At 42.0% G+C, this 13,227-nt stretch overlaps 2 protein-coding genes across 2 annotated transcripts; both read right to left on the reverse strand.

The window, feature by feature from the left end:
- Positions 1–2,168: 2,168 nt before the first annotated feature.
- Positions 2,169–2,765, reverse strand: LOC147366764 (interferon omega-1-like). The gene has a single exon (XM_086414285.1). It carries the CDS (start codon positions 2,748–2,750, stop codon positions 2,169–2,171), a length of 582 nt encoding a protein of 193 aa, XP_086270411.1. The 5' UTR covers positions 2,751–2,765.
- Positions 2,766–12,545: 9,780 nt separating this feature from the next.
- Positions 12,546–13,227, reverse strand: LOC147366765 (interferon omega-1-like). The gene has a single exon (XM_086414286.1). It carries the CDS (start codon positions 13,210–13,212, stop codon positions 12,625–12,627), a length of 588 nt encoding a protein of 195 aa, XP_086270412.1. The 5' UTR covers positions 13,213–13,227; the 3' UTR covers positions 12,546–12,624.

Consider the following 13,227-nt stretch of genomic DNA (forward strand, 5'->3'; position numbering starts at 1 on the left):
GAGACTTTACCATGAGTATATTTCATTTCCAGTGTAATAATACAAAAGAAGTATTGAAGCTGTGACATTGTCTGATGCCCAGGATAGAAGGGAAAAGTTTCTTCCATGAAAACAAAATTGAGAAAAGTGCAGAAAATGACAATTCTGGCTTAGCTTCTGGTTCAAGATGACAGAGTACGAGGACATGCACTCATCTCCTGCAAGAGCACTGAATTCTCAAGGAGCTGTTAAAAACCATCCACAGGAGGACTCTGGAGCCCACCCAGAAAAGATACCCCATGTCCAGAGACAAAAAAGAAATTATAATGAGATGGTAGGAGGTACTCAAACATAATAAAAATAAACTCCATACCTGCACATTGGGAAACCAACAAACTGGAAAACAATACAACCAAAAATGTTATCTCACTGTTGTGAAGGATCTAAGACTCATGTCAGGCTTCCAGGTCTGCGAATCCAGCAAAGGGCCTGGGAATCCCTGGGATATCTGACTCTAAAGGCCAGCGATATTTGATTACAAGTCTTCCACAGGACTGTGTGGCAAAGAGACTCCATTCTCAAAGGGGACAAACAAAATCTTGTGAGCACAAAGACCCAGGGGAACTGAGCAGCAGTGAGCCCACAGGAGACTGAACCAGACCTACCTGCTAAAGGTGGAGTCTCCTGTGGAGGTGGGTCAGCAGGGGCTTGCCGTGGGGGCAAGGGCACTAGCTGCAGCAATTCTGGAAGGTGCCCCGTGGTGTGAGTCCCCTGGGGGTTTCAGAAAATCACACTTCATTCATTAATAATGTTTCTCCCGTCTTTAGTATGAGAAGGGTAACAACTGGTTTCGGAACTCTTTGTTGGGTTTTGGTCTTTCAGTTGCTATGCAGAGGCTCCTGGAGGTGATCTTGCCAGCAAGTATGGACAAGGCACTTTACTGAAAAGAGAACTAGGATCCAACCTGGGATGGCGTAGGATTGGAGGGCAGAAGTCCATTTCACAGCGCCTGCTCTTTCCTTCCTGCCTCTGCATGTGTTTCACTTTCTGCATTGATATGAGATCTGTATTGTTTCCCTATTATTCGTCCTTTTTACATCAAATCATTTTCTACAAATTCATCTTTCTCAAAGAGTTTTATATGAACTCATAGGAGTGCTTTTTAGAGATATGACACCCAGAAATTGGAATTCTTTTCAGTATATGGCAAAGGAAAGTTCTCACACTGAAAGCACTATGAAACCAGCACTGAAGTGGAAGAGAAAATACCTTTAATACACCATGCAGCTAGAAAGCAGCACAGAACAGAGTTCCTGTGTTGGAGGCAGTGAAGTTACTGTGTAAGGGAGTGAATTGCTCAGTAAGGCAGTACTGAGGAGAAGGTGGAAGGCAGAATAATAGGAGTCAGGAGCAGCCAGTCAACAACATATGGCATCAACTTTCCAGCAGGAGGTGACTGCTTCCCTCAGATATGTCTATCAACCATTCTTTAATGAGTGGGTATAAATTACTTAGGCCTAGACATCAAGACTAACAATTTTCTATAATTCATAATTTCCTTTCTACCTTTTTTTCTTTTTGGCACCCTCCACAGCTTAGAGGATCTTAGTTCCTCAACTAAGGCTCCCTGGAGGGAAAACTCAGAGTCCTAGAAACTGCGCCACCAGAAAGCTTGAAGAATTCCACCTTTTGACAGACATTTGCTAGAAAGTGATAGAACTGTTCCACAGTATAAAATGAACATTACTGTTTTGTGGTAGGTAAATATAGACAAAATAAGGATTTAGATTTTCAAAGTAAAAAACCTCAAGAAGTTTACCTTGATAAGTATTTAATAAATAAAACAAATTACAATTTTAATCAAAGAGAAAGGGGAATATATTTTCTAAATTTTAATACAATGTAAGCATACACATCTTTTATATGAAAATATAAAATATTGAGATAAAATAACACATTAAATAAATAAAATATAAATAAATAACATGAAAGCAGTCATTGCTTATAGACTGATACCCTTGCAGCTGGGTACTTTTATATCTACTTGCTTACTAATACTGTACTTCTATGCATTGGACTAACTAATTCAACAACTTTCATGGCTAAAGCAGAAATCAGAGTCTTCTGAAATGACTACACTTGAGTGTGCAAGGATGCTGTGGCATCTTAGTCAATGAGTCATGTCAAGGTTAATTCTGGTCTCCATCCATCATTCTTAACCTTTCTTGCAAGTTGGTTGATGAAGACAAAGATCTCATGATTTCCAGTCTGACGATTTCCCAGGCGCAGTCACTATATTCCTTCTCTCTCAGGTAGACGTGGATTCCATGGAAGTACCTCTTCATGGCCAGTGTGGGGCCCGTCCTTCCCAGAACAGAGTCTTCCTCTCCCATCACCTGCCCCAGGCAGGCATCCAGGTCATCCAGCTGCTGATGGAGTCCAGTGTGGAGCGGCTCCAGGAGGGTGGTGTCCCAGGCAGCAGAGGAGTGCTCTGTGTTGAAAAGGTTGAAGGTCTGCTGGAGCATCTCGTGGAGCACAGAGAAGGCCTGAGCCTCCTGGAGCTGGCTACCCTCCACCACCTCCTGGGGGAAAGCAAAGTCTTTTCTGTCCTGCAGACAGAAGCGAGGGGAGAGTCTCCTCATTTGGCCCAGGAGCCTGAGGTTCTGCCTGCCAACCAGCATGTGGTTCTGAGACAGGTCACAGCCCAGGGATCCTCCCAGGCCGTAGCTGACAAGCACCAGGGCCATCAGTAGAGAGAGCATGACGGCCATGGGGAATATGAGGCTGCTGCTGGGCTGGCTGAGACGGCGTCTGGTGGAACCTTGAGGTAGGTTCTCTGATGCCATGCTTTCTAAGCAAGGCCATTAAATAGGGAACACAGTAATTTTCATTTTCTAATCATTTCTATACACTTTTACTTTCTATTTTGGTTTTCTGTTATGTATTCTGAATATGGTCAAAGAAATTGTCATCAATTTAAACTATTAATTTTACTTTTTCCCAGTAACTTCAGACATGCTTATCCAAATGGGTATTTATCATCAAATGAGAAGGTCTTTGTCTTATGTTAGAATTGAAGTACATTTGTAATTACACACATATTGCTCCCTGTCTCTCATGCATAAATGTGCCTCTCCTCTTGTCCAGGAACACATTTGTAGCCCTCATCTTAGGCTCCATTTTCCCCTCTCACTTTACCTAGGAAGCCAGGCTCCCTCAGCCCTATGGTTTCTGTATTTATTTAGGGATTTACCAGATCACTGTGGCAGTTGAGCTCTTTGAAACAAGATGGGTTTCATTAGAGTTTGATTTAGAGAAGAGGCTGATTATTATCAGTCCATGAGCTTATCCCACATTTCTCTTCCTTCTAGAACATGTTCCTGCAGGTCCATGTGGCTGTGTTTTAGGGAGCCACAAGCTCAGGGCCATTACAGACATCACCCTTTCTTTCCACCATTTTCTTGCTCGAGACCTGTCATCCTCCACAGACTGGGCCAATACCCCCGCCAGAATCCTGGTTCTTCTCAGGGAACACTGGTGAGGAGACTCTAAATCCAGGATAATTGTATTTTCCCAGCAGCACCTCACTCAGAAGGGAGAGATCACATGGAGACACGCCCTCTCCTCTGAGTGACAGAGTCCCTTCCTCACCTGCTGTACTCCCTCCCTGAGGACAGGCTTACCATATCCTGTGGCCTCAAAATCTCCTTCTGTGGAGGGCTTGTTTATTTGTTGGGAAAATTAATTCTCTTCCTGAACCCCATCCTCTCCCCTGGAGTGTTTCTGTGAAGGATCCTAGTTCTCCATGGTGATCTCCTCTTGTCCTGACCCTTTTCCCCAGGTGTCCAAAACATCAGCAGTGCTCAGATGCTGAGAGCAAAAGTGTGTTTGTGTAAGTTGGTGAAGGAATTTCCAACTGCAGTCATTTTGCTTTTAGTAGTTAAATAATATCTACTTTACCAAGTATAGTTTTTATTATTCAACTCTTTTACTTAAACTGTTCAACACTTGTTCTGCTCAGAGTTTCTGAGCTGGAGGAAGGAGATTCAGTGCTGGTGTTGTCTCTTGTTGGAAGCCTATGTCACAGAATCTAGTGAGTTACAGCCGTTTGTTCAGGCAGTTGATTCCACCCGGCATCTCTGTTCTTCTGACTCTGTCTCCTCTGAGAAAGCAAGTCAGTGAGACCCAGCATGCTAGATCAGGAGAAATAGCCTTCTTTCCTTGAGTGTGATTTTTCATTTAAACTTTTTATATTCACTTAGTGACTTATTGGACAAGATTGGTGTCACTGCTCCTTCTCTGGTTGTAATTCATGATGAGGTGAGAACAAGAAAGGAAAGAAAAGAAAGCCCGAGGAGCTGCATCACTTTCAAGAGGTTAGATTTTTTGTTTCTCTTTGCAATTTTGCTAGAAAGTAAAATTCCACAGTTGTTTTGTGGGCAAGTAGAAAACAAGGGTAAGTCTCAATGTCATGAATATGAAAGAAAGGAAGTGGCTTCCCTGACACAGTGATGTATTCTTGATTAGCAAACTTCAGTGCAGCATATCTGGGGCCTAGGCTGTGGCAGAGGGGAAGGATCAGGTCAATATGAACAACAGAAAGGCTGGGACATGGCTGTTTCAGACAGAAGCTCAACAAAGTCCAGGTCCTGAGTCCATGGACTGCCCTCAGCTTTGTAAGACCAGCCACCTGATTTTTCTTTCCTTTAATCCATATGTGGCCAGTATAAGGGGAGAAGGAAGAAGTCACACACACCAGCTCATCGGAGACGGGTAATCAGAACTCCAGTTGCTAGAACACTAACCCTGTCTCACAGGGTCAAGGAGACCAGCCTTGCTATGCATCTGTGACAAATCCACCTGGGCAATGAGAAGTTGCTTTGAGAAAACTAGAATGAAAGGGAATGAAATGATTCCAATGATTCTGATCTTAATCTGGGTAATAATAATTATGATATTAAAAATGATAACTGAATTTTATTGATTGTAACCCTAATGTCCCTAATATCCCACCTTGTGATATGATCACATTTATGGGATGGGTTTCTTTGGGTTTTTTAAGAATTTTAAATGCATGTATTTGGCTGTGCCAGGTCTTGGTTGCGGCATGCTGACTTTTCCATATTCCTTGCCTCAGATAGGATCTTGTGGCATGGGAAGTCTTGGTTGTAGCCTGTAGGATCTAGTTCCCTGACCAGGAACAAAACATCAAAATCCTAGGAGAGTGGACTACTTTCCTAGAATCTCTTCCTCAGCAAAGAACTTCAACTGCTGTTGGATTTCTCACGATTATGTACAAGGCCCTGCTCAAAAGGGAGGAAACTTGGGCTCCTGGACTCTTCATAGTCCTGCAGGCATTCCCTCTCCTAGAATGAACACTTAGGGATTCAACATGCAGACCCTTGCCTGTGTTAAGGAACTTGCACTCAAAGCTTCTCTTGGTTGGACTGAGGGTGGAGTAAAGAGGTTACTATTGGTTATATTGATATGAAAGACTGCTATCATTCACTAAGTTCCACATTCTCAGCCTAATTCTCAAACTTTGAATTATTTGAATTAAAGGATGTCCTCTGTGACTGCTACTATAGTTGTCTTGATGTTTTAGAAGATGAAATGAACATCTGGTGTCGGCTACACTCAGGAGCCCCTGATTCTGTGAGAGTAGCTTCCTGCTGCTCCCAGTCCCTCCTCTTCATCAGCTCTGAGTACTGGCCCTCAGCTGCTCTGAGCACGTGCTGCCTCCTTCCTCCTCGTCCTGCCTCCAAAGTCTTCTCCCCTGCTCCCAGGAGAGCAGTTATGATCCCCTCCTGATGCTCCTGGAATTCACATCGCCAAGCACATTGTCACATTTGTGTATGTGGTCAGCACACTTTAATGAGAGAATGAAGAGAATGCTACAAATTAACCCATGTTCGTTAATATGCCACTATTATCTCTAGACCACCAGAAAATAGGAGCTATAGTCCTGTAAATAACTGAAGAATTCAAACCTTATGTATTAGACCCTTAAAAAGGAAATGCAGAGAGATGTGGCAATTTAAAAATTGATGCAGTTTAAAAACTGTCACAATAGACTATGGAGTCACACCTCTAAATTCTCTTTTAGACTACAGAAGAGAGATTGAGCCTCAGGTTTTTCTTTCAAGCTGAGTTGACTCATATAGATAAATATCTCCTTTTGGATTGAGACTTTTCAAGAGTATATGTCATTTCCAGTGTAATAACACAAAAGAAGCATCGAACCTGTGACATTCTCTGATGCCCAGAATAGAAGGGAAAAGTTTTTCAGTGGAGACAAAATTGAGAAAAGTGCAGAAAGTGACAATTCTGACCTATTTAAAGATCTTATTTGTGGGAAGGGGCTGGGAACGGCTTGATAAAGGCTGGCACAGCCCAACACCTGCAGCATCACCAAGCTCACCAGATGCCAACCCCTTCCCTGATGACACGGAGGGTGATGTTCTCCAGCCCTGGAGAATGGTGATCATCACCATTGCCACCCTCTGAGAGACCAGGAATCCCCCCAAATCAGCACTTCAGTGAAATTCAGTCCCACGGCTCCAGCTCAACAAGATGCTCAAATCTGCCTTTCCTGCACCCCAGCGACTGGGAGACCACTACAGAACTCCCTGTAACAGAGCAACTGGCCTTGCTCTCCCAGCAGACCTGTCCAGGTCCAGAGCCTTGAACTCCAGCGCCATATCCACCAGGAGAACCGGGGAGACCCTGTAGGCAGGAGTCTCCTGCTGAGTTGGTGCTTCTGGGGCCCGGGAAGCGTGTGGGGTCCCAGGAGCAGTGAGGAACCTTCGTTTTGGGGCCAGACTGCCCAGGGGAGCTTTGCAGGGGTTTCGCTCAGAACTTGATTTCTGCACCTGCCCCTGCTTCCATCCTGCCCTTCCTGGGGAAAGATTTTAGCCAGAGCGGTTTACACTGGTGCCCGTTTATGCTGCAACTGATGGCTGGAAATCTGAGCATGTTGTGGTATGTTTTCAGATTCCGGGTTGTTTCTGGGGAAAAAGACTAATTTCGGGAGAGGGGAAAGGCATCTACATTCTGGACAGTAATCTAGATATTGGGACCATCCACTGGGAAGACTTGAGGACAAGACTGAGACTTACAGGAGCCCCTGGGGAAAGGGAAAATGATTTTACTTAATATAAATGGTTAATTTCTCCTGCAACGTTCTAGTAGTTGGAAATATTTTAAAATGTACAAAGAAGTCTAAAACTCACACCAAGTCTAAATATTCCTTATGCCAAAACAAAACTTTAAGTACCTGGCTTCATTGGAAGCAAAACATCTGTAAAGTTTTCAAAATTACTTATTTGTTCATCTCAGTTCAATTGAGGGAAAGCCATATTTGAGAAACAATGACCCAGTAGCTACCTTAAATAATTAATATCAATTTTCAAAGTCTTTTTTTCTTCTCATTTCCTTTATCTAAGGATCTTACGTTAAGCTTTCAAAATTATACATAGTTTTGCATTGCATAGTTTTATTAACACTTTTAGAAGGTCATTTCATATAGATAAGTTACTTTAAAATTCATAATCAAGATGTTTTTTATTTCAGCATAATGTAGATTTTCACATAATATACCATTTCCTACCTAATAAGCATCTTATATGCCAAATGCACTGATTACATGTTGATTTGATGGCCACTAAATATCTCGGTGTGCTTGGTACAGTCATGTGATTATTTTATTTGCTAGTAAAATTTCAAAATGTGTAGATATGCTTTGTACAATCCTAGAACAGATTAGCATTCTAATTTGCAGAGGTAGAATTTTTGCATTAAAAATTGAGTTGAGACAGTCACAGATATGGCCTAATCATCTTTAGGGTAGACATGAAATAATGGTGAAAGCTTAATATACACCTGTCACAGTAACAACTCTCACATGTTTAATGTGGCCCTGATGCTTTATATAATCTACTCATTTAAGATAATTTTGTAAATTGTTATATTAACATCATATAGAGTACAGAACATGAGATGGTATATTGAATGGAGTACAGTATTCTCATTATCCCTATTTTGATTTTAATTGGAGAATAATTGCTTCACAATGTTGTGCTGGTTTCTGCTGTACAACAAGGTAAACCAGCTATAAGTACACATATATCCACTCCCATATCCTTATTTTAAAGCTGAGAAAACTGTAGCATAGGACAGAAAAATCGACTGGACTAAATGATTCAGGAACTTGTGGGAAATCTAAAGAGATGCCCAGATAACAAATATACTGGTCACCTGAGAAGACAAGAGTAACCCACAAAAAATAAAAACAAAAAAATGTAGCAAGATTGTCGTTTTCAAACAGTTTAACTGGTAAAACTCTTCTAAGCTTATCATTATTATTATTATCATTGTTACATTTACACTTTTATTGACAACTCTGAGGACCAGTAGTATCCTACCGTTGTGCAGGATACTGGGTGGGAATAGGAAATGGAGACTTGCTCCTGCTTTGGGGAGTCAATTCCTCCCCATTTAAAGGACTCTCAGTTAGAAGGTCCTGATGGAGGATGTGTGTGGGGGAGGGGAGTTTAAAATGAAAAGAAAGACTTTGATCTTGAAAAGTACAGATTATAGGAAATTCTTAAAATAATAAAAGTTGAAATATGCTGAATGAAATACATAAATTGGTGGGATCTTTGTTGATCAAATTTTATAAATGATCCCACTTGTTACTGCGGGGAACTGGATATACCTCAATAACAATATTTTCTGTGCATCAGATTGACGTGTTGATTTTTAAAATCTTTCTTATAAAAGCATACTCTTTGAAGACAGACAACATACATATTTCCAGCAATTAACCCTCTGTTCAAATCTCAGCCACAAGTATGTCCATGGTGGTGAATAAAAGATATGGTGGGTGTGCATGAGATAGTTCAGCATATTTCAACTGGTGAAATATCAAAGTTTTGCGAAGCTTCTGATTCAAGATGGCAGAGTAGAAGGACATGCACTTATCTCCTCACGCAAGAGCAACGAAATCTCAACTAGCTGTTGAACAGCCATCCAGAGGAGGACTCTGGAGCCCGCCAAAAAAGGATGTCCCACGTCCAGACACAAAGAAGAAACTACGAGATACTGAGGCACTCAAGCATGATAAAAATAAATGCCATACATGCCAGATGGGAAAGCAACTAACTGGAAAACAATAATACCAGAAAAGTTCTCCCACTGGTGTGAAGGTTCTGAGCCTCATGTCATGCTTGCAAGCCTGCAAAGGGACTGGAAATCCCCAGGCAATCTGACTCTGAAGACCAGTGGGATTTGATTACAGGACTTCCACAGGGCGGTGGGAGAGACTCTTCTTGCAGGGGACAAACAAAATCTTGCATGCACCAAGACCCAGGGGAAGGGAGCAGTGACCCCACAGGAGACTGAACCAGACCCACCTCCTAAGGTTGGAGTCTCCTAGGGAAGTGTGGGTCAGCAGTGGCTTGCCCTGGGGACAAGGGTACTAGCAGCAGCAATCCTGGAAGGTGGCCCTTGGTGTGAGTCTCCTTGGAGGTTGCCGAAAATCAAGCACCTCATTCATTAATCATGTTTCTCACTTCTTTAGTATGAGAAGAGGTAAAACTGGCTTCTGAACCATTTGTTGGGTTTTGTTCTTTCAGTAGTAAAACAGAGGCTCCAGGAGGTGACATTGCCAGCAAGTATGGACAAGGGATTTTATGGAAAGGAGAACTAGGATCCAACCTGGGACAGCCCAGAACTGGAGATCAGAACCACACACTTCACAGCCCCTGCTCTTTCCTTCCTGCCTCTGCTTGTGTTTGATTATCTGCACTGATATGCGATCTCTATTCTTTCCCTAGTATCGTATTTATGTTAGATCAAGCATTTTCTACCAATTCATCTTACTCAAAGAGTTTTTATGAATTCATAGGAATGCTTTTAGAAGTATGAAATCCAGAAATTGGAATGCTCTTCAGCATACAGCAAAGGAACGTTCTCACACTGAGAGCACTGTGAAACTAGCACCCAAGTGGAAAACAAAATTCCTTTGTCAGGGGTCAGCACCTTTCCATGCTGCCCTCCAGTCGCTGTCTCAGGGCAGCTATCCTGTCTCCTCCCTGAGGGCAGCCACTCCGTGATTCTCACAGTCCTGATGATTTCTGCCAGGAGCACTTGATGCCTCTTGTGTGATATGGACTCATTGAATCCAAACAGTAATTGTATGAAAACCACTCTTATTGTCCCCATATTAAAAATGAGGAAACTGACCTGTTGTGTTTGTGAAATTCTTCAGGGTCATACTGTTGGCAAATAGCAGAGTTGGGATTCAGAGGTTTTGGAATTTCTAGTACTCTCCTTTCACTTGGACTCTCTTCCTGTGGCTTCTACTCTGACTACACCATGCAGCTAGAAGAAATCAGCACAGAACAGAGTTCCTGTGTTGGAGGCAGTGAAGGTAATGTGGAAGGGACTGAATTGCTCAGTAAAGCAGTGCTGAGGAGAAGGTGGGAGACAGAGTAATAGGAGTCAGGAGCAGCGAGTCAACACTGTACGTCATCAGCTTTCCTGCAGGACGTGACTGCTTCCCTCAGATATGTCTATCAACCATTCTTTAATGAGTGGGTATAAATTAGTTAAGCCTATGACATCAAAACTAACCATTTTCTACAATTTCATAATTTCCTTTCTACCTTTTTTCTTTTTGGCACCCTCCACAGCTTATAGGTTCTTAGTTCCTCAACGAAGGCTCCCTGGAGGAAAAACTCAGAGTCCTAACAACTGCACCCACAGACGTTTCTCAGAATTCCACCTTTTGAAAGACACTTGTTAGAAAGTGATAGAACTGTTTCAAAGTATAAAGTGAACAAATACTATTTTGTCATAGGTATTTGTAGACAAAATAAGGATTTAGGTTTTCAAAGTAAAAACTCAAGAAATTTATCTTGATAACTATTTAATAAATAAAATATAAAACTCCTAGAGGAGAACATAGGCAAAACACTCTCCGACATACATCACAGCAGGATCCTCTATGACCCACCTCCCAGAATATTGGAAATAAAAGCAAAAATAAACAAATGGGACCTAATTAAACTTAAAAGCTTCTGCACATCAAAGGAAACTATTAGCAAGGTGAAAAGGCAGCCTTCAGAATGGGAGAAAATAATAGCAAATGAAGCAACTGACAAACAACTAATCTCAAAAATATACAAGCAACTCCTACAGCTCAACTCCAGAAAAATAAATGACCCAATCAAAAAATGGGCCAAAGAACTAAATAGACATTTCTCCAAAGAAGACATACACACACACTCTCTTACACTGTTGGTGGGAATGCAAACTAGTACAGCCACTATGGAGAACAGTGTGGAGATTCCTTAAAAAACTGGAAATAGAACTGCCTTATGATCCAGCAATCCCACTGCTGGGCATACACACTGAGGAAACCAGAAGGGAAAGAGACACGTGTACCCCAATGTTCATTGCAGCACTGTTTATAATAGCCAGGACATGGAAGCAACCTAGATGCCCATCAGCAGATGAATGGATAAGAAAGCAGTGGTACATATACACAATGGAGTATTACTCAGCCATTAAAAAGAATACATTTGAATCAGTTCTAATGAGATGGGTGAAAGTGGAACCTATTATACAGAGTGAAGTAAGCCAGAAAGAAAAACACCAATACGTATACTAATGCATATATATGGAATTTAGAAAGATGGTAACAATAACCCTGTGTACGAGACAGCAAAAGAGACACCGATGTATAGATCAGTCTTTTGGACTCTGTGGGAGAGGGAGAGGGTGGGGAGATCAGGGAGAATAGCATTGAAACATGTATAATATCATGTATGTAACGAGTCGCCAGTCCAGGTTCGATGCACGGTACTGGATGCTTGGGGCTGGTGCACTGGGACGACCCAGAGGGAGGGTAGGGGAGGGAGGAGGGAGGAGGGTTCAGGATGGGGAACGCGGGTATACCTGTGGCGGATTCATTTCGATATTTGGCAAAACTAATACAATATTGTAAAGTTTAAAAATAAAATAAAATTTAAAAAAAAGAAAAGAAAAGAAATACAAATAAAACAGTCCAATTAAAAGACAGACTGAATAAAAGCAAAACTTCATATGCTTCTTACAAGCAATGTACTTAATATTTATATATGAAGTCAAAAAGGAGTTTGGCAGTAACAGGATGGAATAGAATATATCTAGAAAATAAAACCCTAGAATACAACCTGGCATAGTTATACTAATTTCAGAAGAAAAAAAATAAATAAAATTAAAAAAAATTAAAACTCAAGAAATTTATCTTGATAACTATTTAATAAACCACATAACAATTATAATTAGGGAAATATATTTTCTAAATTTTAATACAATATAAACATACATATCTTAATATGAAAATATAAATACTATGAGATAAAATATTCCATTAACTAAATAAATAAAGAATAAATAAATAACATCAGGGCAGTCATTGCTTATGGACTGATACCCCTGCACATGATTACTTTTATATCTACTTGCTTATTACTACTGACATGTATCAGCTGAGTTAATTCAACAAATTTGGGGGCTAAAGCAGAATTCAGAGTCTTCTGAAATGACCCCAGGTGAGTAAACAAGGATGATGTGGCATCTTAGTCAGTGAGGGTCATGTCAAGGTGAGTTCAGGTCTCCATCCTTCATTCTTAACCTTTCTTGCAAGTTGGTTGATGAAAAGAAGGATCTCATGATTTCCACTATGACGATTTCCCAGGCGCAGTCGCTGTATTCCTTCTCTTTCAGGTAGACATGGATGCCCTGGAAGTACCTCTTCACGGCCAGTGTGGGGCCCATCCTTCCCAGGGCAGAGTCTTCCTCTCCCGTCACTGGGCCCAGGCAGGCGTCCAGGTCGTCCAGCTGCTGATGGAGTCCAGTGCGGAGCTGCTCCAGGAGGGTGGTGTCCCAGGCAGCAGAGGAGCGCTCTGTGTTGAAAAGGTTGAAGGTCTGCTGGAGCATCTCGTGGAGCACAGAGAAGGCCTGGGCCTCCTGGAGCTGGCCGCCCTCCACCATCTCCTGGGGGAAAGTAAAGTCTTTTCTGTCCTGCAGACAGAAGCGAGGGGAGAGTCTCCTCATTTGGCCCAGGAGCCTGAGGTTCTTTCTTCCAACCAGCACGTGGTTCTGAGACAGGTCACAGCCCAGGGATCTTCCCGAGCCATAGCTGACCAGCACCAGGGCCGTCAGTAGAGACAGCATGAAGGCCATGGGGAAGATGAGGCT

Source organism: Bos grunniens, chromosome 8 (genome assembly GCF_055505025.1).
Source record: "Bos grunniens cultivar Pamir isolate PY7600 chromosome 8, Bosgru_T2T1.0, whole genome shotgun sequence".
Classification (NCBI taxonomy): Eukaryota; Metazoa; Chordata; class Mammalia; order Artiodactyla; family Bovidae; genus Bos; species Bos grunniens.